Source organism: Eubalaena glacialis, chromosome 5 (assembly GCF_028564815.1).
Source record: "Eubalaena glacialis isolate mEubGla1 chromosome 5, mEubGla1.1.hap2.+ XY, whole genome shotgun sequence".
Classification (NCBI taxonomy): domain Eukaryota; kingdom Metazoa; phylum Chordata; class Mammalia; order Artiodactyla; family Balaenidae; genus Eubalaena; species Eubalaena glacialis.
Genome location: NC_083720.1, coordinates 33990896 through 34017439, shown reverse-complemented (window position 1 = coordinate 34017439; position 26544 = coordinate 33990896). Strand labels below are relative to the sequence as shown.

The 26544-nt window shown below is 39.7% G+C and overlaps 1 protein-coding gene across 4 annotated transcripts in view; it reads left to right on the top strand.

Moving 5' to 3' along the window:
- NPNT (nephronectin) overlaps positions 1-24587 on the top strand; it is a 74616-nt gene extending 50029 nt beyond the window's left edge. For 3 of the 4 annotated variants that reach the window (XM_061192075.1, XM_061192073.1, XM_061192074.1), the window contains 4 exons: positions 11928-12014; positions 12511-12609; positions 20205-20461; positions 21828-24587. In XM_061192075.1, the coding sequence (XP_061048058.1) occupies positions 11928-12014; positions 12511-12609; positions 20205-20461; positions 21828-21938 (554 nt within the window). In that variant the 3' untranslated portion in view covers positions 21939-24587. The remainder of the gene's footprint in view (positions 1-11927; positions 12015-12510; positions 12610-20204; positions 20462-21827) is intronic. The other variant, XM_061192076.1, reaches the window with a different exon arrangement.
- The last annotated feature ends 1957 nt before the right edge of the window (positions 24588-26544 follow it).

Below are 26544 nucleotides of genomic sequence, written 5' to 3'. Positions count from 1 at the left end.
CTAATGAGTTTATGGAAGCAGCTTTTGGATTTGAGAATGACGGATGAGAACCCGCGGATCTGTACTGCAGTAGCCTTCCAGCCTGTCTGCCTGCTCCCACCCTTGTCCCTCTGCTGTCTCTCCTCAACCCTGCAGCCAGAGTCATCTTTGAAAACTTAAATGAGATGTCATTGTTCAAAGCTCTGCATTAGCATCCACTTCCTTCAGTGAGAACAGAAGCCCTCCCAGCGGCTTCCAAAGTCCTTAGGTCACATCTCCTAGCACTCTTCCCCTCGTTCACGTCACTCCAGCCTCCTCGCTGTTCCTCCAGCTTCTCCCATCTTAGGATTTTTGCTCCAGTTCTTCCCTCTTTCTGGAACACTCTTCCTCCTGCTATCAGCTTGTCTCACTTTCTCACCTCTTCATGCACATCTCAACTTGCCAGTGAGGCCACTCTCACCCACCCCTCTTCAATACTGTGACCTCTGCAGCCACTGCCAGCACACCTGATCTCACAACTCTCTACTGTTTTTTTAAATAGCATTTATCACCTTCTATATACTATCTTGTTTACTTATTTATAATGTCTATTTTTGTCTCTTCTGACTAGAATATTAGCTTTTTGAGGGGCAGGAGTCTTTCTCTGTTTTGCTCATTGGTATATCTCAAGAACCTAGAATAATGCCTGGCACATAATCAGCAATTGAATACTATTTGTGGGACATAGAAATGAATGATTAGATCAATCACTCATGACATTTTAAAATAAAAATTATCATCATGTAATCAATTTCCATACAAAAGCTAGTTTAGTAACACATTAAATCTATATTTAAGAAATAAAAAATATTCTTTCCTGATTGTTACTTATTTTTATAATATGGGGAGGTTTTTAATTGTGCTTCCATCATCTTTTTCTCTCTTTCTCCCTTTCCTCCCTTCCTTTTTGGAGATTGATGTTCTATTCAGTGGATTATTAAATCTGAAAAGTCAAAGTTAGTGAGAAGGAAAACAATGTTAATTTAGAGATAATGTTTCAAAGTATATATTTCCTAGCTCCTGAAACTAGCTCAAATAATTTTTCTGTTGTACTTTTATTATTTATTTTATTTATTTTTGGCCGCGCTGGGTCTTCATTGCTGTGTGCGGGCTTTCTCTAGTTGCAGCGAGTGGGGGCTACTCTTCGTTGCCGTGCGCGGGCTTCTCATTGCGGTGGCTTCTCTTGTTGCGGATCACGGGCTCTAGGCGCACGGGCTTCAGTAGTCATGGTGTGCGGGCTCAGTAGTTGTGGCGCACGGGCTCAGTAGTTGTGGCTCACAGGCTCTAGAGCGCAGGCTCAGTAGTTGTGGCGCACGGGCTTAGTTGCTCCGCATCACGTGGGATCTTCCCGGACCAGGGCTCAAACCCGTGTTCCCTTCATTGGCAGGCAGATTCTTAACCACTGCACCACCAGGGAAGTCCCAGGAGCATTTAAATAATACATGATTAAGGAAATAACTTTTTATGTATGATATGAAATATTAAACATGTGTTTTAAAAATAATTTTAACTTGAGGAACCCTAGGTTTTTCAAATTGTGTGAACAGAATTATAACCAGATGTATTTGCAGGGCTAGCCCTATAGACATGATTTGAGCAACACTAAAGTTACCTGATATAGCATGAAATTCTTGTTCCTTCACTAATGGGACAGACCAGTGCTTCTCAAAGTGTGTTTCATAGAACATTAATTCTCTGGAATATTATGCAAGTGTATGCCTAAAGAAGTTCTAAGGTCAAATAAATTTAAGAGACCCTTGGTTTAGCCACTTAAATAGGTTTGTTAAGTGTGGGACTTTTCAATATGCTAATGGTCACTGTGAATCTCTTGGAGAGGTATATAATGTGCGTCATTTCCTGAGTGGATTTAACTGGGTTTATTTAACTGTTGGGATTAGAGTTTATTGTAACCCACTTCAGATCAGGCTGGGCTGAACTAAGAATTATAGAGACCATGCTCCACAAATCGAACAGCCTTCTACCATTAGCTCTCATTTGCATGGTTTCTGAGACCAGTGGGTTGATCTTGGACTCTGGAAGAGCCTGGGAGGGAGGGGAGAGCAGAAAAGTGCTGGGCAGACTTAGAGCAAGAAAGGCAGATTTAACTGGTGGGCTGCCTGTCTGGACACCAGAGGTATGCTGTAGGGGATTGCTAAAAAGTTGGAGACCAAGTGAACACCAAAGATAAAAATCTGGTATAAGAGCAGGTAGGAGGTATCCCAGAGCAGAGAACATAAGAAAAACATTATGTAGAATCCAAAGTAAAGGACATTAGGGGAAAATGCAATTCCAGTCTAGCAATACCATGAAATAGTATGAAGTAATGTTTTTTTTAAAAAAATGTTTAATGACTTGGGAAAGTACCTAGCTTATAAAAATGTTAAGTGAAAAGAATATACAAAACTGTGCATACCATTTGATCCCAATTACGTGTAAAATACACGTCTTCATATGTCTGGATGAATATAAAATTCTGGAAGAAAAAAGACCAAAATAGTAACCATGGATCTATCCAGTTGTTGATATTTGGGGTGATTTTCATTGTCTTTGTGTTATCCTCATGCAGTGATTTTTAATCTTCCCATTCCCACTGTCACTGGTCACAGTAATTTATTATAGTAGTCAATCCTTAGGAGAAGGGCCAGGGTTAATGGAATCCCGCTCTCCCAGCAGGAGAGTTGAGTCGTGTGTTTTGAAAAAGTACCCCGGGGGGATTCTGATTGTGAATCATGTTAGCTTTATTTAGAACTTACTGGTTTTTAAAAATTCATTCAAAGTTTTAACTTATTTTTAACCTTTCAAAATGTCTTTACAATTGAGCACGTCAGATCTGTCCAGTTTTAGCTAGGAAGCTCTGCAAGGAATATAATAGCACTTGGATCAGGAAGTAGATTTTTCTCAAAGTGTTATCAGAAGCCCAGTTGAACCAGAATAACCTAGGGTGCTTATTGAAAATGTAGATACCTAATCCCTACCACCAATTTACTAAATCGGACTTTCTAGGGAAGTACGTCTCAGTCTTTAGTGTGTGTACAGGTCACACAGAGACTTTGCTAAAATGAAAACTTTGATTCAGTGGGTCTAGGTTAGGGCCTGAGATTCTGCATTTTTAACAAGCTCAGAAGTAAGTAACACTGCTGATCTGCTGACTACACTGAAGAGTAGGGCTCTCTAAACCATAATGGCAGCTCCAACCCAGCAGAAGCATGTCTTGAATGGAGACAGAATTAGCCAGATGTGGGTTGTTTAAAATTGTGCCTAAAATGTAGCATATAGCATCTGGGTCATATAAAGAAAAAAAGTGTTGCAGAGTAAAGATTATAGAATACATTGTAATACATATCAGGTGCTCTTACCAGTGGCCGTATCAGAAAACCAGACTCATTGTTGCTGTGATGTTCATGAGAATGTGTTGAAATTCCAAGCACCACCAGTAAGAACAAAACTGTTTGCACTTTAACGATTGCTGCTTGGCTGCCTGCTGTCCACAGGTTTTTTCTCTCATTTCCCTTTTACGGATTTTACAGAGTCTGGCTGGTGTGATCACATTGTTCTTAGTCATGGAAATATGATCTTTTCTGATTCTATGTGGTGATGAGTAGAAAGATTGTTTCTGCTGAGGGGTGAACAGGTCTTCAAACTAGTTTGCTTCCTAGTAAACCGTAAGGCCTAGAGAGACCCTGAGAAGATGCCTGACATCTCCCTGAAGATGAAATTTCAGCGAGTGTTTTGAAGGACTGCTTGTAGGTCAGATTCTGGTGCTGTGAATTCTGAAAGTTTTCAAGGCATTTTATGTATATTTTAATTGGATCCTATGATGGCTGGTAAAGAAAAAAATAGCTCTTTCCGGAAAGTATAAATTGAGTTCTTGGTGAACGTGACCAAAGTCAGAAATCAGATTTTTTGTTGAGTTTTATGCACATTTTTGTATAGAGTTGTAATGAAAAGTATTGTGCCATAGCCACTCTGAGATTTGGGGCATGTTACTAAATCTTCCTATGACTTTGTTTCCTCATCCGTAAGTGGTGATAATAATAGTATCTACTACATTGGGCTGTTGTGAAAATTAGGTGAGAGAGTGCTTGGCGTAGAATAAGAACTCAATACACAATAGCTATACTACTTCTGTTGATGTTGTTGAATTCATTGATATGGTAATGATAACATTTCCTACTTAACTCATAAAAACACAGCCCTATTTTGTGTTCTGGTTTTGAGTTTATATTTTTCTGATGCTTTTTATTATGGTTCATTACAGTTTTAATGTTCACAATATTTTAAATGTTATTTTTGACTAACAAGATCCTTTAGAAACAAATTGATTTGCAAGTATGAGCTATTAGGGGAGCAGAGAAAATGAAAATAGAAAGCTGCTATTTCATAGACCCTTTACTTACGACCAAATAATTGGAACATTTGGTTTTATTTAGGTGTTTACGGTACCTAATTGAACAGTTGTGATGTTAAATCAGAGACAGCATCACCTCAACTTCTCTACCCAGTGAACAGTAACAACAGCCTTTTCAGAGATGGGTCTGTCTAGATGAGAAACATACATGATGGGTCTGATAAATATCAGAAATAAAAGCTTCCTTTCTTCCTCTAAAGTGATTCATTTGGCCTGAGGGCATTGACCCCTGTCCCCCACAGTAGGTGGGCTTCTGTGTCACCTCGGGGGGTGTTCGTGCCACACTCACCCAAGCAGCTATACTGTAGTCAAATAGTCGGCTATGGCACCGCCTGCGTTCTGTTCCAGGGCTCGGACTCAGTCCTGACAGCACCTAACCTTCTGACTTCCTTCGGCTTAGAAGAGGGCAAGGGGATAAAAACGGTTCTGGTGGCAAAACCCAGGGATCTTTAGAGATGACAGAGTGGGGATGAAAGACAAGGGGTCTAAGATGCCATCTCTTGCCTCCCCCCTGCATCCCCTCTCTCATCTCCTCCCTTCTTCTCTCCCTCCACGTTCGCTGTCAAATGATCTCCTGATCTAGAAAAGTTGAGTCATCACCTTTATGGCCACACTTAGAAATTGCTGCAGGCGGTACTTCAAGTTGTTCTGAAACTTTATTAGAAGAGAGAGAGGGGAGTCACACATTGGGGCTCATTATTGTTAGCTGGGTGTGTGCTCCACCTTTCACTAGAGACTTAATTTTTCCCAGTTCTGCTCTGTACTCTCAGCCCAAAGGTGTCTTTTGAACTTTTTGGATTTTTCCTACGCAGTGAAAGCTTTAGCACCAAGGGCTTATTTCTGTGGAGCCCAGCAGCCTTTTGCTTTTTGCTAGTAATCAGTAGATGGCTGGGAATTTTCTCTGATGTAGTTAAGGAAATGTCAGAATCTCTTTTCCAATCTTTTTATTGCTTCTCTCTGGTAATTTAAAGCTATAATGTGTATGTGCTTCATCTGGAGAGGGAAGAAAAGGGGCAGAGGAGAAAAGGGAGGGGGCAGAGGGAGAGGAGGAGAAGAGAAAGCAGTGTGGAGGGGAGATGCAAGAGGTGGCCTCTTAAAACCCTTGCCACTCATCCCCACTCTGTCATCTCTAAATTTCGCCACCAGAAAGAGCCTTCAGGATATTAGGAAAGTTACATACACACCATTCTCTTCAGATGAACTAAATCCCTAAGCATAGAAAGAATTTAAGACCGTGTTATCTTTAATCTTTTAGTCCAACAACAAATGCCAGAACTGGCCTGGGTAATGTCATGGGAGTCACCCTAGAACAGAAACAGAATTTGCAAACCTACCTTTAATAAATTGTGCTTACATTCTGCTATAGTAGTTACTGTTTGCAGGAAGTCTGGCAGTGGGAGGTGTGTGTGATAATATTTACATTTACTTCACTGTGCTTTTAATGCTTTTTGGTAAAAATATGCAGTTGACTCTTTGGGAAACTTCATTCATGAACGCAGGCTATAGATTAATATTATATCCCTGGGGAAAATATATTTAATAGAATGTTCTGGGATGGAGTTCCTTTTAAGAAGTTTCTTGCTTATCTGTGTGGCCAGTTCTTCTCACAGGCTCCAGGGCTCCGGGGTTCCCCAGCCGCTAGAACGTACTGGGCCCCTGAGCCCCCGCCAACCACGTTTTTATCCGGCTGTCTGCTCGCTTCAGTGCCTGTACGTTCCCTGTGTTTTAGTTCATGCGCAAGATTATAAGACATACGTCTTGGTGGATGAAACGTTAACTAATGGAAGAAAAATGTTTGAGAAATAAATCTTCTAAAGAGTATATGAACATTCTTTTTTTTATGTTAATTTCGGTCATAACTGCCCTCTGACAGCCACTCCCTCCTCCCTCCTGTTCGTTCTCTGTGCTCCAGCCAGAATGATGTACCTGATCTTGGCGCTCCTCTGTTAGAATCTTTGAGACTTCCAGTTTCCGCCAGAATAAAGTCCACAATATTTACAGAGCTTTAAAAGGCCCTGCAACGTCTGCCTGCATCTCCAGCTTCATTTGGTTCCCTCCTTCCCTCCCCCTCCCTCTCCCCCTGTGAGCTCTACACCTAGAATGATGTTTGAGTTCACACCCGTTCACTCTCTAGGGCGCTAGCTCACAGTGACTCATCCTTCAGGTCGCGGTGTAAGCAGCACCTCTCAGAGATTTTCATGCATCTTCCTCCTGGGCTAGCTTAGACAGCCCCCCGTCTCCCCCTCACCACCAAAGCTCACATAGCATCCTCTAGTTCTCCTTTAAAGCATCCATTACATGGGAGATTGTTAGATGCCTGTCTTCACCTCTAGAATGTAGATCCCATGAAGGAAAGAGTACGCTCATTGCTTCACAAAAGTGAGCCTAGTGCCTCGTACTCAGTGGATGGTCAGTTTCTTGATTGAGAGCATTAATAAGTGGATGGAATAGCGGGAGGGAGGATGGACAGACAGACGGTAGAGGAATTGTATTGTTAGCATTTCTCGTATCCTTTTCTAATCTCTAAAATTACACCATTCTGATTCTAAGGATTAATGGTCCAACTACAGAAAATATCAGATATGTGTTTGTCTTTATAAATATAAATATATGTGTGTGTGTGTGTGTGTGTGTGTGTGTGTGTGTGTTAGCATCTCTCCCGGTTGTAATTCTATTTTTAGATAAGGCTAGTCATGTATTTTAATTAGCATTTTCTGCACTGAATCAAAGAATATGTTTGAATTTCACAAATACATCTCAATTTCATAGCCTCACATTTAATAACAGGTATCAAGACTATTCAAAGTTCTCTTTAAGCAATCAAAATACAAATAACAGACATATAGCTGCTATGGGGTAGGAGACTGTGTATATACTCTGACAGAACTCTCTTTTCTTTCAATGTTTTAGGTACTTTTTTTTTCATAATAGAAATCCTTTTTATAAACAATCTTAAAAAATACAGAATTACAAAAGACAAACCAATAAATGATAAAACATTACTTTTATTTCCAGTACTCAGACTACTTCTATTAGCATATTGGTGTATTTCTTTATTATTATTATTGATGTATATGGACATATAACATTACATCGGTTTAGGTGTACAATATGATTCCATATTTGCATATGTTACAAAATGATCACCACAATAAGTCTAGTTAACGCTTGTCACCAAACAGTTATAAATTTTTTTTTTCTTGTGATTGGAAACTTTTAAGATTTGCTCTTAGTAACTTTCAAATATGCAACACAGTATTATTAACTACAGTCACCATGCATACATTATACGTCCTCATGATTTACTTATAACTGGAAGTTTGTACCCTTTGACCCCCTTCACCCATTTCATTCACCTCCAACCTCCTGCCTCTGGCGGCCACCAATCTGTTGTTCTATGAGCTATTTTTTTTTTTAGATGCCACATATAAGTGAGATCATACAGTATTTGTCTTTTTCTGTCTGACATAATAATACCCTTAGCATAATACCCTCAGGATCCATCCATGTTGTTACAAATGGCAGGATTTCATTCTTTTTTATGGCTGAGGAACATTTAATTGTGTGTATGTATATACCACCGCTTCTTTTCCCATTCATCTATTGATGGGAACTTAGGTTGTTTCCATGTCTTGTCTGTTGTAAACAATGCAGTGAACACAGGGGTGCACATATCTTTTCAAATTAGTGTGTTCACTTTCTTCAGATATATACCCAAGAGTGGAATTGCTGTATTACGCAGTAGTTCTATTTTTAATTTTTTGAGGACTCTCCATAATGTTTTCAAATTCCTATCCCCACCAACAGTGCATGACAGTTCCCTTTTCTCCGCATGCAAATAACCATCTGTTATTTCCTGGGCAGTCAACCCTTGAACAATTCAGGGGTTGGAGTACTGACCCTCTGCACAGTTGAAAATCTGCGTATAACTTTACATTTGGCCCGCCCCATCCAAGGTTCCATATCGTGTGGCGGATTCAACCAGCTGCGGACGGTGTGGTGGATCTGTGTTGCACATGTTCAGTGAAAAGTACCCATATGCATAAGCGTGGACCCGTACAGTTCACAGTCGTGTTGTTCCGGGGCCCACTATCTTTCTGATAGTAGCCATTCTAATAGATGTGAGGTGCTATCTCATCGTGGTTTTGTTGTGCATTTCCCTGGTGATTAGTGATGATGAGTGCCTTTTCATGCACTTTTAGTATATCTTCTTCGGAAAAATCTCTCTTCAGATCTTCCCATTTTTTTAATCAGATTGGTTGTTTTCCTATGGAGTTGTATGAGTTCTTTATATATTTTGGCTATTAACTCCTTATCAGATAAATGATCTGCAAATATTTCCTCCCATTCATTTTTGTCGATCATTTCCTTTCCTGCGCAGAAGGTTTTTAGTTTGATGTAGTCCCACTTATTTATTTTGCTTTCAGCGTCAGATCTAAAAAAATCATCTCCAAGGCCAGCGTTAAGGAGCGTAACGCCTATGGTTTTTATTCTACGAGTTTTATGATTTCAAGTCTTACGTTCAAGTCTTTAGCCCATTCTGTCATTTTTTTGTGTGTAGTGTAAGAAAATGATCCCGTTTCATTCTTTTGCATGTGGCTGTCCAGTTTTCCCAACATTATTTATTGAGGAGACTGCCCTTTCCCCATTGTATATTCTTGGTTCCTTTGTCATATGTTAATCGACCATATAAGTGTGAAGTGTGGGAGTGTATTTCTTATCACTGTTTTTTCTAGTCTGGTTTTTTTTGTTTGTTCATCTGTTTCTCTTGTACATAGTGGAAATTATTTCACTTAATATTTTTATATAAACTGTAAAACATACCAGGGAGTGAGTAGTGAACCTTCTCTCGACACTTCAGTGGGATGCTTACCAATCCATACTGGTATGTGTAAGGAAGGAGGATTCGTTCAGTACTTGGGCAGAGCTACGGACTGGAGCACACAAAATTGTAAGAACTAATAGCTGCTGAGCATTTCAGGTCTGAATTCCTTGGCATGTTTCCCAGTGAATTGCAATGAAGGTGTGCATGATCGTCCGCTGCTAAATTAAAAGGTTCCTGGAAACCAAGTGCCTAAAATACCAATAACCATCTGGCACTTTGCAAGTTGTTAGATAACTAATTTTCTGGGTGACTGTTTTCCAAACGTGTGGTCTCATTCCTTCCTTTTAACCTCCTCCCATCCCACTTTTTTCGTTTCTGAGCATCCTCCAGACACTGTGAACTCCTTTCTCTAATGTTCCCGAGCACTATCTTTGTACTTACTGCCTGAAACACTCCGTCTTCCCCCACTCCAGCACTTTGCTTTTTGCCTGGAAGGTTCCATGTTATTTCCCTCTCAGACTGAATGGTGCTTGCTCAGAGAGGACGTCCTTGATCTCCTTTTATAAAACAGGTCCCTGTGCCAGGAAACCTTTCTAGGATCGTCTCCCTCTGCACCAAGACTCCATTTACCATTTGACCATCCTTCATTTGTAGAAAAGGGTGCTGACAAACCAACATAATGCCCCTAAAATATGGTACTGTAAAATTTGAACTATTACAATCCAGAGATGATTTATATAAGTTACAACAAGAGAAGGGAACAAAAGTGTTGTTCTATAGAGTTGTGTGTGTGTGTGTTTTTTTTTAACTTTCTCTGTCATGAGAAATGAAGCATGTATGCCTACAACTCTGTAATATTTCTAGTAAATAAGAGGCGGTCTCCCTCTCAGAGCTCCAAGTGAGGAAAGGAAAGCTGGAATTGGATGCCATTGCTGTCAGTCATCTGAGTGTAAAAGAGGGCAGCCGTTTGCCTCTCCCAGGGCACCTGTGATCAGGCTGTGTCCCAAGATCTTGTCCATTGACCCGCTTCTCTTCTTCCATCTTTCTCAGGCTGTGTGTAGAGGGGTATATTTGAGTGGGGGGAGTGGAAGAGGAAGGGGTTCACTGTTTGGACTTTTGCAACAAAAAGGAAAAACTTCAAAAGCAGTAAGCTCAAAAAATCAGTGCAAATATTATGGGTTCATTTACTTAAAAAATTACTGCTAAAAATAATTGGAACATTAATGAAAGAGAACCGATTTGACTGATGTGTGTTCCTTGGTGTTCTACATCTTTTACTCCCTGCCTTATAAAAATAGAGCTAATTAATTTAAGTTCTGGCAAAGAAAAGGGAGGATTCCCTGATCTTTGGCCAAGAATTCCCCTCCACTGCCACCAACGTTCTCACACACTCCCCACTCGCAACCAAGCTATTCTCCCTGACATCCTCTGGTGTTTTTCCGTCCTAGTTTTCATCAGAATTTAGAGTTGTGGTGTCCTTTTATCTACATGTTTAATGTTTGCCTCTCCCATCAGAATGCAAGCTCCACAGGGGCCAGGTCCTTGTTGGTCTTGTTCACCCTTTTACCTTGTCTCCTCGGGACCTACCCCAGTGCTTGGCATATGGGTGGCAATCAGATGTACATTGAATGAATGAGCAAATAATGATTTATACGAATCCATTTTTTAAAGTGTATTTTTCAGCTCTGTCCCACTTGTTTCATTTGAGGAAAAGGGTTGACAAAGTACATGGGTTTCTGACAAGACCTTCCCATTCATTCAGTAAACACTTACGGAGTGCCTGTCACTAGGTCAGGCCCTGGGAATGCCACATGAGTAAGACATGATCGATGCCCTCCAGGACCTCAGAGACCAGCAGAGGGAGAGACACACATGTGTGTAAATAACTGCAGTTCTTTAGGAAAGAGTGTAATAGAGGCATGTAAACATGAGCCATCAGAGTACGAGGGGGAGCATTTGAATTCGCCTAGAACGTGAAAGCTTTCACCCAGGCAGTGATATTTACACTGACCCTTGAACAGAGAGGGGAAGTTTGGCTGGTTAATTACCAGGAAGAAGAGCATCCCAAGCTGGGGATGGGGTCAGAGACGTGAACACGAATGGCATATTTGGGCAGTATTGTGTGTTTTGGGGGGTGGATTGTGAATGCTGTGCAATTTGGAGTTTGGATTTGATCTTAAAGGAGCCAAGGAACCTGCTTAAGCCCAGAAGCCATAGCATACGTAGGGTTCACTGGAGAGGAGTCCATGTTTTGGTTAGAAAGTCAAACCATTTGCTGCAATTATGGGCATTTTTTTTTTCCATTAAAACAGCCTTAATTTAGAGTTCATAATATATCTTTCATAGACAAGTTTTAGAATTTCATAGAGATATTTTGCTCGCAATTGGTAGCTGTTTTAAAATGTATTTTCCAGATAAAGACTTTTAAATGTATTTTATGTTGAATTTTAGAAACTTTTGAAACCCATTTTTAAAAATTGTACCCAGATAAATGTTACAGTATAAGATCTCTGCAGAACAAACTTCATGAATCTTCATGTGAAATGTGATTAAATATTTTGGATTCTTCCAGATGAGTGAAATACCTAGGTCTTTTCCCCCTGCCCCATCGGTAAAGGTAATACTTCTTTGTCAGTGCCTCATTGGAACAAAACAAAATGCATCTCTCTCTTGTAGTTCCACGGCAGCCTTCAAATGACTTGTTTGAAATATTTGAAATTGAAAGAGGAGTCAGTGCAGATGACGAAGCAAAGGATGATCCAGGTAGATCCCTATATTCTTAGTACCGTTATAATGACATTTTATTTTTTCCCTCCATTTCATTAAAATAACTTCTAAATTGTAGATTGTTCGGTTACATCTGGGAAAATTATACATTTTTTTTTTTTACCACTTGGTTTCCTCTGTAGTTAAATCAGTTGAGCAAAAACAGTGAATCATCATTATCTTTTAAAAAAATATATATATAAAAGCAGCATTTAAGCTGAGGAGGAAATCATATTTTATAAGTGATGATGTAAGAAGGTCATAATTTGGCAACAATTGTGTGTTCTATTTTTACAGCTGAGCACTGATACACAATTGTGCTGAGAAAGGATTCATATGATTTCCTTTTGATCTCACAAAGAGACATTCTGGTGGGATAATTAAGTGCAGACAGGAGAGAACACTTGTACAGATACCCCTAGTTCACAAATTCATTTTTGTCATTAGCTGTTGGGTTTGTGGTCTCCTCATGTTTCTGGTTATTTCCTTGCAGGTGTTCTGATACACAGTTGTAATTTTGACCATGGGCTTTGTGGATGGATCCGAGAAAAAGATAGTGACTTGCACTGGGAACCAGTGAGGGATCCAGCAGGTAAAACCATTCATCTAACCAGAATCTAACCAGATTCATCTAACCAGTACACATTTCGGTGGGATCCTATCTGAGGACTCCAGTTCTGCTAATCAAGGATACTATAACGCAGCTCTGTGTTTACTTAATAGAGAAGATAAAGAAAGCTTGTCCAGCATTCATCTTCTATTTTTTTAGGTGATCTGAATTTGTTAGCTATCAATTAGAATTTTAAGTAGACAAGCAGTTTATTAAAAGGCCAGCTAATTTCTCTCAAAAAAAGCTTTGTATATATAAAACATATAGACTCATTCTAAAATATAATTTTCAAGTTACGTGTAGTGCCCCATTCCCAAGCATAAAAATAATATTGTGGTACAGCAGCCATCATAGTAGCCTGTGGTTGTTTTCTTGATTATGTCTTTCTTTTTTAAGACGTAGCAGAAGGAGACAGTGGAAATTCCTGCAAAGTTGTGAATATCTCTCACAGTCTAATTTTCAGTCTAATTTGGATGCTGGAGAAAATAGTTATAAATTACCACCACTTATTCCACAAGAGAATGTTATAAGAAAGGGAGATTTAAATATAGTCCCTTGGAAAATTAAGACTTTTAAATTGCACACTTCCTATGAATCTGTAAAGTTTCAGAACTTACAATATGTTTTGTCATCTTATTTCAGGAAGCAAAGCTACATATTATTGTTGGCTTTTTACCCTCCCTTTAGTAGTTAAATCTTATATGGGTGAGTCCAACTTAATGGAAGGGTGAGGAGTTTGGTTTCTTTTTTTCCTTTTTATACTCCTGATTCTAGACTTAGAAATGAAAGATACAAGACATGAAGAAAAAGTATGTTACTTGTTTTTAAAAGCCTAGTTCCTAAATACCATCCCAAGTGTACAGATAGAGCACAAAACATGTAAAAGTTAACTTGAGGATATGCTCTATTAAAACCAGCTCTTCTCAACGGTCAGTGTGCACACAGGTCAGCTGGAGGCCTTGTTAAAATGTAGATTTTGATGCATTTCTCACACGCTCCTTGGGGATAATTTTAGGGCTCATCCTTAATGCACATGTTGAGTAGCAAGTTATTAAAGAATTAGTGCAAAAATATATTCATTAGATCCCCTAATATTGAGATGTTAGAGATATTAAAAAATGAAAATTTGAGGTAAGCTTTTAAAAAATGAGTATCCAACAAATTCAAAGGAGTTTTTAGATTTCTTTTAACTATAAAATAATTTTTAATGCCCCCCCACACACACGCACACACACCGGTACACTCCCTCTCATTCTCACTTTCATGTTCTCCCTCTCACTTATTTAAGGTTAACTCTGAGCCAGACCACATTATTATTAATATCATAGATAACTGTGAATAAGAGAGAAACCAACATTTATTTAATACCAACTATAGTCCTGACTCATTCATCATCTCAGTTTTATCTAATCCTCTTATCTACCCTGTGAAGCAGGTAATATTGTTTTTGTTTCACAAAGGGCCAGAGGTTACATCAGTTTCCTAAGGCCAGAGAGCTAAAGAGTGGACTTCCCATCCAGGCCTCTCTGTACTGCCTGTGCAGCCATCTCAGCAGTTCAGTGCCCAGAACATCTGCAGCATTATTCTGGGGTTTTCACTACCCAATCTGGTCTCTGTGTCCTGGTTGTGTGCATAATCCGATTAGCAGATCTCAGGCCTGTAGATTTGAGGGACCACTGACCTGGAGTAGTGTGCTACAGAAGGAAGGATCTTTAGCAACCATGTGTGATAGAATGGTGAATAATGTTCATGGTCATAATGAATAACTCTTTCAAGTAAAGTATACACTGGGGAGAATAATTCATGCTGAAGTCAGAAGAATTCATTGCACTTCTCTGTAGACAGTCTATGTAAAATATTTGACCTTTAGAACTTAAATACTATCTTTCTTTTAGAACCAATTTAGTACTTTTCAACAGTTTCTATTATTTGTCACATATGTAAATGTTTAAATTTGTTGTGACCCCAAATCCACTTGCCCTCCAATAGAAAAATGAGAAGAGAATTGACAGAGTGGTAGACAAAAAAAAGGTTTGAAATGATCCTTTGGCTGTGATAATACAGAACAAGTTGAAAGGAAGTGGTGGCTGCTTGGGTGATTGGATAGCTCCTGGTGATTGGCTCTGGCCCCTCAAGGATGCTCTTCTGGGGTTGCTCCAGGTTTTTACCAACAACTTGGATGAACTGGATATTGAAGGCATACTAATCTGTGGATAACGTAAAGCCAGAGGAGAAAGCGACTGTGTGTGCTGACACAAACAGCATCCAAAGATTAGATCAATGGGTCACACTTAAGAGGGTGAAATCTGCTGGGGATGAATACATGGTGTAGCTCATGGTCGAGAAACCACCTACACAGCTGTAGGAGGGGGAAGATGTGACTTAGCAGAAAGTGTGAAAGACTTTTAGAGTTTTTGTGGGTAATAAATCAATATGAGTGAACCCTGTATCATTGCTGCCCAAAAGCTGGGTCATCTCCATAGAAATAGGGATTTTTTCCAGCATGGAAAATACATTTTGGTAGGTTCTTACCAGTCTGAGAAGTATAGAGGTAATTGTAGGTCACTCAAAAGAGAATGACCTGGATGGAGAGGTGTCTCAGAGCCTGCAGAGAAACAGGTGAAGAACCCAGAATGTTTAGCCTGGAGAAGAAATAATGGAGCAGGGCAGCTTTTCAAATACAAGACCGACAACATCTATCTCAGTTGTTCCGTGATCACAAGGGGCTAAGAAGTCGGATCAGTAGGTGAAAACTACAGGGGGATCGATTTTTGCTCACTCTCAGAACTTCACCATAGTCAGAGCTGTCTAAAGAGAAATCAGGCGGCCGCGGAAGCAGGGAGCTCTCTGTTGGTGGAGATGTTTGACTGGGTGACATATGACAAGATGTTGTTTTGAGAATTAGACAAAGGGTGGATTAGAAAGCCTCTTATACCGGCTCTGGGAGCCTCTGACTCAGAATGGAATGTCCCAGGTAATCGCAGGAGCTCAGTGAGCAGGGTTCTAGCTTGGAGAATGGATGGGAAGACCAAAGATGGCAGAGATTTAGTTAGAAGGGGTAGGAGGGCATAGCTTATGTCAGGGCGGAATCGAAGGCGGGCTTTTTAGAATATGTTGGGGAATTCTAACCATATACAGATTCTGACATATTCAGATGGAGAATGCTAATGAAGCTTACTTTCCGTGCCTATTTTTCTTCTAGGAAGTTCAGGTGAGGTTATGTATGTATCACATGCTAAGGCCAGAGAAGACTATAAGCAATTTAATCAATTATTTTTGTGTATCATTCTAACTACCAAACTAATTGTTTGCTTGTTTCTATCTAGATTATTACCATTTGTAAAGGAACATATGTTTGGATTTCCACATATGATTTTTATGTTGTGCATTTCTTATCCAAGATCCAGATTTGCAAATATTCTTATGTGCTAATATCTCTAAAAATCCCTCCCTTAAACAAACTTATAACTTTGAGAAACAGCTGCAAAATAAGTGCATTTGCTAGTCACCTTCCTGGTGCTCCTTAGGTTTTGTTATCACATTCAGTCTTAAACTTAATTGCGAGATAGTGAAATTAATCCATCCTCTAGGGAATGGAAAATTGTGCTCCTGACAGATGTGATAATGTGCTACAGACTTATAGCTGTGGCCCTGAACACACGCCCTTCTCCTGTAGTGTCAAGGCTAAACTTGGGGCCCTTTTCCTGGAACCCTAATCTCAACCGACTCAGCACTCTGTCTGCTACTGGTAGCTACAAGGAATTCGTTTAAATATAAAATATGCCAGCGTGTACGTACAACTATGTCTATTGCAGCATTACGAAACATTATTTTGAAATACATGAAAACAGAAAAATAAATCAACAGTGAAAATAAAAGCTCTCTCCCAACCCTGGCTCCCATCATCCTCCCCAGATGCAACCAGTTTCTTGGTTACCTTTCCAGAGAGCTATTTTTCCTCACAACAGCCCTCTCTTCTGTACCTTGCTTCTTCCACTTAACAATATTATCTTAAGAGTTAAGCTGAGTGTGGACCTGCTATATAACACAGGGAGCTCAGCTCGGTGCTCTGTGACGACCTAGATGGGTGGGATGGGGCGGTGGGAGGGAGGTCCAAGAGGCAGGAGATATAGGTATACATATAGCTGATTCACTACATTGTACAGCAGAAACTAACACAACATTGTAAAGCAATTATACTCCAAAGGAAAAAACAAAACAAAACATGAGTGGACTTTGAAGCCAGAATGCCTGGGCTGAAACCCACCATCACCACTTAAGAGCTTTGATCTTGAGCAAGTTACTTAAATGGGGTCATCAGTAGTGTCTAGTAAACATATGTAAAGCATTTAAAGCAGTCCCTGTCCCAGAGTTACCATTAAAATAGTATTAGCCATTGTTGTCAAAGATTGTTCTGTATCAGTGCATACAGAACACCTTCATTCTTTTTTTTTTTTTTAAATGTTGAGTTTCTTTAGGAGTTTTTAAATTCCTCTTTTTTTAAAAAATTTATTTATTTATTATTTATGGCTGTGTTGGGTCTTCGTTTCTGTGCGAGGGCTTTCTCTAGTTGCGGCAAGCGGGGGCCACTCTTCATCGCACTGTGCGGGCGTCTCACTGTCGTGGCCTCTCCCGTTGCGGAGCACAGGCTCCAGACGCGCAGGCTCAGTAGTTGTGGCTCACGGACCCAGTTGCTCCGCAGCATGTGGGATCTTCCCAGACCAGGGCTCGAACCCGTGTCCCCTGCATTGGCAGGCAGATTCTCAACCACTGCGCCACCAGGGAAGCCCAACACCTTCATTCTTAAATGAATGGCGGTTACTCCATCACTTTTTAAACGTATTTAACCAGACATCCATTGAGGGACGTTTCAGTTGTTTCCAGCCTTTTGGTAGTTCAGACAATGCTGCAGTTAGTAACCCTGTCCAGATATCATTTCACATATGTTTGAAATTAAAATTTTATCACCTATATATCTGGCAAGTGTTACAGCATCTATTATTTACCGAAAAACAACTTTAGATATTGTGATGCTTTAAACTGAATCCATGAAAATACTTAATGTAATTTTTTATTTAAACCAGTATTTTGGAATCAGAAGTGAAATTTTTATTTAATAGGTAATTTGGAGTGCTAGATCAATTTTTCCCTTAGCTACTGTTCCAACTTTGTAATACTTCCATTTATTAAAAAGGGAAAGAATTCTTCATGGTAAAAAGAAAAAAAATCCTAGTGGCCTCAGAGTAGCCCTATAGGGGAAGCGCAATAGTAACCTCATTTATAGAGTTTTAAATATCTATATTAAATGATTATTTGACTCTTTTATTAGGATGTCTTGGTTTTTGTTAGGTTGTCTCGCTGCAGGCAGCATCTGGCATAGTGATATTAGTATACATTCCACAGGGATTTAAGATAATCCTTGTTTTCTTAAAACTTGCAGGTTAACTGTAATAACCTTATATCTTAGTCTTAACCAAAATACCTGTGATGATTCAAAAAGCTGACTAACGGGGAGACATTAGAAATCCATCTAAATATTTTGGCTCAAAATATTGTTTGGATTAATTTGGGGAAGACGGGGGTGGAAGGAGTACAAAAAAAACTGTGTTTGTTTTTGGTGAGTCAAGTACCTGACTCAAGGATCTATTTCTCTGTTGTTTTTTGCTATATTCTTGGAACGTCATTTATTTAAAAAATGGTATTAAACTCCTACCATACGCTAGGAGTGTAATGGGGTTTGGAGAGAGGTTGGCTCTGACATCAAAGAGTTCACAGTCTCTTTGACTGTAAGAGACCCTCTTTGACAGGGGGAGAGAAACGTGTAAACCAGTGGTTCCTGTGCTGAATAGGGGTTCAGGCAGTTCTGAACTCAAACTGTTACTCTGCTGCCTACTGGCTGGGTGACACCTTGGGTGACTTCACCTCTCAAAGCCTTAGGCTTGTTTTGCAGATGCAGAAGCTAATAAGTGCTCACTTCAAGGGCTTGTTAGCAAGGTTAAATGAGATGCTCCCCGGAGAGCCCTCGTACAGAACCTGGCCCTCACAGGTACACACAACTCACCTATTCGGGCCTTTAAAGGCTCAGAGGAGACTTGGTAGAGGAGAAGTCACTTGAAGAATAGGACATCCCAAACCTCGTCATGTCTTGTACAGATTAAGCATAAGGAATGCTTTTCAATGAAAGATAAGTGGGGTTTCTACCAAAACAGTTACAGGTGTTCAGCATTCCAACCACATTTTTCCTATGGATAAGTCAGTGTTGAGACTACAGTGTGTTTTTCAGGTGGCTGCAATAAAACAGCCTGAGGGGAATGTCACTTGTACTTGGACTGAGTTGCAAACTACTACTTGCAACTTTCTGTCTCTTGAGAAGCACCGTCTCCCATGTCACTGCTGCTCAAACTTTTTTTTCCCCCTTAACTGCAATTCCTCTAACAATAGAGGGAAGCAAACTCTGGAGCCCTAGGGATCCAAGGACATCATCAAAGCGACCTTTCCAAAGGGAAAGATTTTAAAAACATTTTGTGTTCATGTATGTGTAATGGAAAATTTATATATTAATTAGATTGTTATGGATTTGTATTTATATAAAAATCTTTTAAACTGCTTACCTCCAAATATTATTGATGCTCCAGGAAGATGTGGCAGGTTTCCAGAACACTTCTGCATCTTCTTGAGGTCAGGTATGAGAAGCACAGCAAACTCGTTTTTAAAGGATCCTTCTCCCTTTAGAGCGTTGGTCCCCAACCTTTTTGGCACCAGGAACCGGTTTCTTGGAAGACAGTTTTTCCACGAACCGGGGAAGGGGGGATGGTTTGGGGATGATTCAAGCTCATTACATTTATTGTGCCCTTTATTTCTATTATTATTACTTTGTAATATATAATGAAATAATTATACAACTCACCATAATGCTGACAGGAGGTGGAGCTCAGGCGGTAATGCGAGCTATGGGGAGCGGCTGTAAATACAGATGAAGCTTCGCTTTCCTGCCCACTGCTCACCTCCTGCTGTGCTGCCTGGTTCCTAACAGGCCACGGACCGGTACTGGTCTGTGGCCTGGGGGTTGGGGACCCCTGCTTTAGAGATTTTTTTTTTTTTAAAGAGGGGAGAGGAGAGAATAAACAGATCTAGTGCCCCTTTAAATCACTGCCAGGAGACAGAAAATCCACCTAGAAAATTCTCCCTGGTAACTTCACCACCACACCAGCCAGCCAGCATGACATTATGATTCTAGGTGCAAGAGGATCAGGAGGTGGTGAATGTGTGTATGCCTGTGTATGTCTGATCATATTTAACTGGAAATATTTAGAGCGTTAGGATGACTAATTATTGCCTGTCCCTGGCATAATCTGTACTCCTCATGAGTGAAGTGTTTTCTGTAAATACAAAACCGTAGAATTTAAGACAGCCATGGACCGAAGTCCTATTTTCCTCCTTCGGAAATCTGGAATTCTTTCCTGATGACTGGCACCGTCTGAAGTTCACTAAAACAAGAGGCGTGCGATGCCCGTCCCCGCCGTCGCGCCGGCAGGGACCTGGGCGCGCGCATACACGGCCCTGTTCTCCCCCTGCAGGTGGACAGTATCTGACAGTCTCGGCGGCCAAAGGCCCGGCGGGAAAGGCCGCTCGCCTGCTGCTCCCACTCGGCCACCTCCTGCACTCAGGGGACCTGTGCCTGTCGTTCAGGCACAAGGTGACGGGGCTGCACGCCGGCACGCTCCAGGTGTTTGTGAGAAAACACGGTGCCCACGGAGCAGCCCTGTGGGGAAGAAATGGTGGCCACAGCTGGAGGCAAACGCGCATCACCCTGCGAGGGGCTGACGTCAAGAGCGTAAGTAGACCCGCCGGGGAGGCAGAACCGGGGAGGTTTTCCTTTCAGAGGAGAGCTCGGGGGTCTGCGGTGGACGCCTCCGTCTCTTCCTGGATTTAGGCGCAAGGCTTGTGCCTCGGCCGGGCGTGGTGACCCCATGCGTTGCCTCTTTCTGTACCCCGTTTGCTCCTTCGTACACATTCTTCATGGCAACCTCTCACCACTGTCACTCTCCCCACCCTGGTGAATAGCCCCTATTTTTAATGAAAAAAAAAAGTTAACAGAAACTTCAAAGGGTGGCGGCGGGGTGCCTGCTTTTCCTTTTCCTTAAACTTGTACTTCAAACTTTGACCACCATGAGTCACCCTAAAGTGGTTTTTTTTGCGGGGGGGGGGGGGAAATGTTTCTTTAAAGTCTTTGTTTTCCCTTTGCCTCGGAGATCATAGTTAAGCAGCCTTGGGTGGAAACCAGAACACTATGCTTGGAAAGTATTATCCTATTCAGGACAAGTGGTGGGAAAAGCTTTGATTGCATATGTAAATTTTAATCTAAGTAATCAAGTCATAGGTAGCAATAAAATGATCTATAACACCCTATTGAAATAGTGAATGTATTTGGGAAAAGTGTCTTCTTTATGTTGATCCTAATGAAACAGTTATTAGGAAATTCTGCCTCTCTACCTATAGGTATAGTGTCTAGAAACTTTTTAAAAGAAAGAATAGCCTCCATGAAGACAGCTTGTATCAGAGTCTTGGATTTTGTTTTACTCTGTTTTTCTTTCTTAAAATTTTTCTTAATATTTACATTGTTTGGAAATATAAAAATAAGTTGTTTCACATCCTAACATAGGTTTCTGTTAGATAAAATACAGGAAAGATTTTGGTCTTTACATAAGTGAAACAACACTGTGATTGCATTAGGGTGTTTGATTCTGTTCCATTTTAGGCAACAAAACTGTATTAAATTAACCCAGAGGAGGAACTAGAAAAACATCTAAGCTAGGCTGCATGATTATGATCTTTCAGATCTTTGGCTCCTAATTTCTACACCTTTATATTCCATCATGCTCTTTACTTCTGACCTTGGTAATCTTTGACAAAAGTGTCCACTTCATAATCATTCCTAAATGGAAGTAGTCTATTGTTTAGAATGACTTTTTAAAGAGTAACTGATTCTGGGCAATGGGGTCTGGTTAATGATTTACTGACGACTTAAGTTTCTACCAGAAGGCAAGCCTCAGTGACACTGGCAACTCTGTTCTAGTCTTTCCTTCTGTTAAGTAAGTTTACTATTTAGTTTTGGGGAAAGTTTGTCTTTATTTTGCTAAACGAGCAGGCATTGGAAAGGGGCAGAGGAGGCTTGACCGGTGTGTACGTTCTCTCCCTAGGTCATCTTCAAAGGTGAAAAAAGGCATGGTCACACTGGGGAGATTGGATTGGATGATGTGAGCTTGAAAAAAGGCCACTGCTCTGAAGAACGCGAGCAACTCCAGAACTAGCAATGAACCCCCGTGTTGCTCCCTCTTCTTTTTCCAATCTTCACCTCCTGTCCTCTCCTCCCTCTTATCAGGCCTAGGAGAAGAGTGGGTCAGGAGAAAGTCTGGTTGGTGACCCACATCTTGCTGGCCTGCTTTTGTGCAATCCCAGTGAACAGTGACACCTTCCTTGAAATACAGGGGGGCATCTGTAGATGTGTCCAAAGCCATCTTTGGGTGTTACCTTTCATCCTGTGTCTCTTAAGAAGGCCTTCAGTATGTGTGACCTATACCGTCCTTCATCCTGGTTACAAGGTGTTCCTTGTAGCAAATTATAGGAGAAATTTTCAAAAGAAATCTGTGCAAATGACCTTTCTGTTATCTGTTCAGTGTTGTACCACGAGTAGTATTGACTTCCCCTAAGATGCGTTGTACAATGTGCTTGTGAAATTGGTTTCTCCTCTCTAATTGGTAGTTCTGGTCTGACCTGAACTCTGACTTTTACTGCCATTCACTTTATAAAAGAAGGGTATGTAGCATATCAAGATGCATTTATTCTTGTTATCTGTATTTTTCTTTTAAAGACAATTATGTAGAGTGGGCACGCAATCCCACAGTAGTACTGTGTTTTGTGTAAATGTGTTATTGGTATTAAGTAGTTATGTGTTCCTAATATTTACAGACTCTAGTTGCAAGGGAAAGGCAGCTTATGATCTCTTGAGTTAAAAAAATACATGGTGGAATGGCATCCAGTTCCATGACCTTATATTGGCAGCAAGAGAAAATTGGAAGAGGTGTCTGTGGTTGTAGGGAGATGAATTTTTTAACGGCCTTGAGTTTGATCACTACAAAGTAATAGGAAACTGTAGTTAACATGTAAAACCCTCACTGTTTCAGGTTACACTTTAAAACCAACAGCCTTTACCATAACAACGTGGTTCTTTCTGGTAATATGTAAGAAGCTTTATGAAAGTTCTGGTTGTTTCAGAGAAAAGATTCTGTTTGTGGAAGCTGGGTGTGGGGAAGCATGGGGAAGCTCCGTTGAAATAGATTTTCATACTGACTTTTCAATGAGTATAAATTTAGGCAGGTCTAGATCACAACCTATGTGCTGTTGTGTCAGGAAGGGATGGGAAGCGAGTCTCATGCTTTGAGGCATCGGACGTGTTGGAATGGGATTCACACACACACTAGATCAACAGGACAAGATTGGAATTGTAAGATCTATGAACCCCTAACTATATTTCCTCCCTGCAAAGTTTACCTTTAGATTTAAACAAAAGACATAACTTTTAAAAGGCAACTTATTCCTGAGGCTTTTCTTTACTTCCGATTAAGTAATCAAACTATTTTCTGCTGTTTTTGCCAGGAATCACAAAGATGATTAAAGGGTTGGAAAAAAAGATCTATGATGAAAAGTTAAAGGAACTGGGATTATTCAGCGTGGAGAAGAGAAGACTGAGGGGCAAACCACTGCTGGTTTTCAAGTATATGAAGGGCTGGTGCAGAGAGTCTGGTGGCCAGCTGTTGTCCATATGCACTGAGAATAGAACAAGAGGAAACAGGCTTAGACTGGAGTGTGAGGGAGCATTTCCTGGCAGGGACAGTTATTAAGTTAGAATCCTTTGTCTAAAAGAAAAAGTGTGCATTTTTTTTTGAGACTTTTAAAAAATTTGATAACTGTTTTTTCTATTTAAGATGGTTAAAGACATTCTTACCTCAAGGTAGAGTAACATTACAGAATCTCCCCAAAGATGTTTTGATCCTATTACTATGTAATGAAAGTCTCCAGAACTAAGTAACTTGGACCAGGGCTAAGGTCTAATTTAGGTACTTCCCTCTTGGCCACCTAATAGCGAGGAATCGAAAGGGGAAAAGCCACCAAATGCTGAGATCATGAAAATGTCTATCCCTTTATGGCAAACCTAGCAGTATTTTAAATACAGAAACAAAAAACAGAAAAAAAATCTGTTTGTTCCAAAAGAGTATGATGGGCAGATATTTTAGTATCTCAGTAATGTCTTAATGTGGTGGTGTATATTTCTTTTCTTGGTAAAGGTATAACCCTTTCACTTGCTTAATGGATGATATTTCAGATTTTTAAAGAGACCATAGCAAAGAACACAGTTTAGAGAGATTTTTATCTGGTGCATTCTCTCTGCAACATGTGTGACAGCTTAATTTGGCTACTGAAAAAGAGAGTGCCATGCCCAACACCACTGCCAGGACCTTTCCTTCTCCTAATGGTAAAAGTTTCTCTTATCAATGGGAATCTCCCAAGTCCCACAAAATGGTATTGTTTTGGGAACAATAAGTACAATAGACAACAGTAGGTCTTTCATCATTTAACTTGGTGGATGCAAGGCCAGAGGGGGAATATAAATCAGTAAGCCTTTGAGTAGGGGCCAGAAAATATGGCTTTAGATCCATTTTTTAATGATTCATTTCCTTTTTGGTCATATAACTGCACAACTGGAGATGAAAGGGGAAAATAATAAAAAGTTTCACTTTTAGGTGCCAATAATGCATTGCACTACACTGATGGAAGAAGTTATCCAAAGTACTGTATAACATCTTGTTTATTATTTAATGTTTTCTAAAGTGAAAAATGTTAGTGGTTTTCCAAACAGCCAAATAAAAGTAATTCTTTATAAATAAAAACAATAATACCAATTGTCTGTCTCTTGTTTTTTTTTTTTTAAACTGGAAGAATTATCAAGGTAATTTGATTTTTCACAAAAGCCATCTATAGTATTGCTTTAGTTATGTTTTCTCTTATCTCATTCAGTTGTAAACATTTGCCTCAGATCCTTTTATATAAAGGCAGGATAAGTTAGTTAAGTAAAGATATAAATATATATGAATTATAAATGAAGTCTTTTACTAGTGTTGATTTTGTTAATTTATGACATTTTACTCATATTCCAATAACCTTTCCTGATGATGGAGAAAAATAATTATAAGGAAACAAAATGAATAAAATCATTCAAGATCAAAAATTAGTCCTCCTACAGAATTATAATAGAGAATATGCTTAATGGCTTCTTTCTTTCCAATACTCAGAGAACCCTTAGTGGCAAGGAAACTCAAGTTTTGGATAAATACATACTTTAAGCAAAAGGTAAAGAAAAACTGCAGCTTCCTTATCTCAGAGTTGTTTCCTTATCTCAGAAGTCCTTCCTAATCATCCCCAGGAGATCTGATAAAGCTGAGGTTTTCCAAATATGTTAAGAAGTTAAACTTCTTCTGAAACTGAGGTGGGAGGAAGTAGATAAATATGAGATCCCAGAGTCCAGTTCATCGATTTACTTGACAGATTTTACAGCACTTACTATGTGCCTGGCTCTGGGCTACAACAGTAAGCAGACTCCCCTTTGTGGAGTTTCAATCTAGAGAGGAAGATGGACATTTATCAAAGTTATATAGATAAATGCAAAATTGCTATTCTGAAAACTGGCATACTTTGAAGGCTCTGAAAGTATGGTGGGTTCTAGGACGTTTGGCCCATTGTCTTTCAAACTCTAATGTGCATGTGTATGGGAATCACCTGGAGATCTTGTTAAAATGCAGCTTATGAGTCAGTGGATCTGGAGTGGGACTTGAGATTCTGCATTTCTAACCAGCGCCTGGGTGATGCCCATGCTGCTGGTGTTGGGGCCAAATTTGGATTACAGGTCCTTAGTGATAATACACTGAGGGGCCTGGGGCCTTCATCTCTGTTAACATTCATTGCTGGAAGGCATAAAGGTCCCTGGTTGCAAGATCTACATTCACAAATATTCACTAAGTTCCAGTGAATTTTTTCCTTCAAAAAACATTTGGGCTTAGACAAATAGAGAATATCAATAAGTAGACAAATATTATTTTAAAAGAACAGAAACTACAGTTATAATAGTACAATCACAAAAATGAAAAACTGACCAAGGTATTCAACAGCAGATTTGAGCTGGTAGGAGAAAGAATCAGTCAACTTGAAGATAGGTCAGTTGAGATTATCTAATTTGAGGAAAGGATAAAGCTTCAGTAAGGATAAACAACTAGACTTGAGATCAACAAGAAAACAGAAGAGTTGAAAAATTCTATAAGCCAACCAGACCTAACATCTGTAGAACACGCCACTGAACACAAGAATATACATTTTTCTCAAGTGCATAGAGATGTTGACAGACATAAATTAGGCCATAAGACACTACCTCAAATTTAAAAGAATTGAAATTATATAAAATAAGTCCTTCCACCACAGTGGATGAAATGAGAAATCAGTAACAAAGGGAAATTTGAGAAATTTACAAATATGTGGAAATTAAATAATGTGCTTCTAACCAATGGCTGAAAGAAGAAATCACAGGGAAATTAAGAAATATTTTGAGGTTAATAAAAAAACATACCCAAACTTATGGGATAAGCTAAAGCTTTGTTTATAAATGTCTATATAAATTATATACGCCTATAAATTTATATTTATAAATGCCTATATTAAAAAATAAATCAATAATCTAAACTTCAACCTTATAAAACAGAAAGAAAAAATTAAATCACAGTAAGCAGAAGGAAGGAAATAAATAATAGAGCAAAGAAAAATGAAATAACAGAAAAACAATATAGAAAAATCAAACTAAAAGTTGGTTCT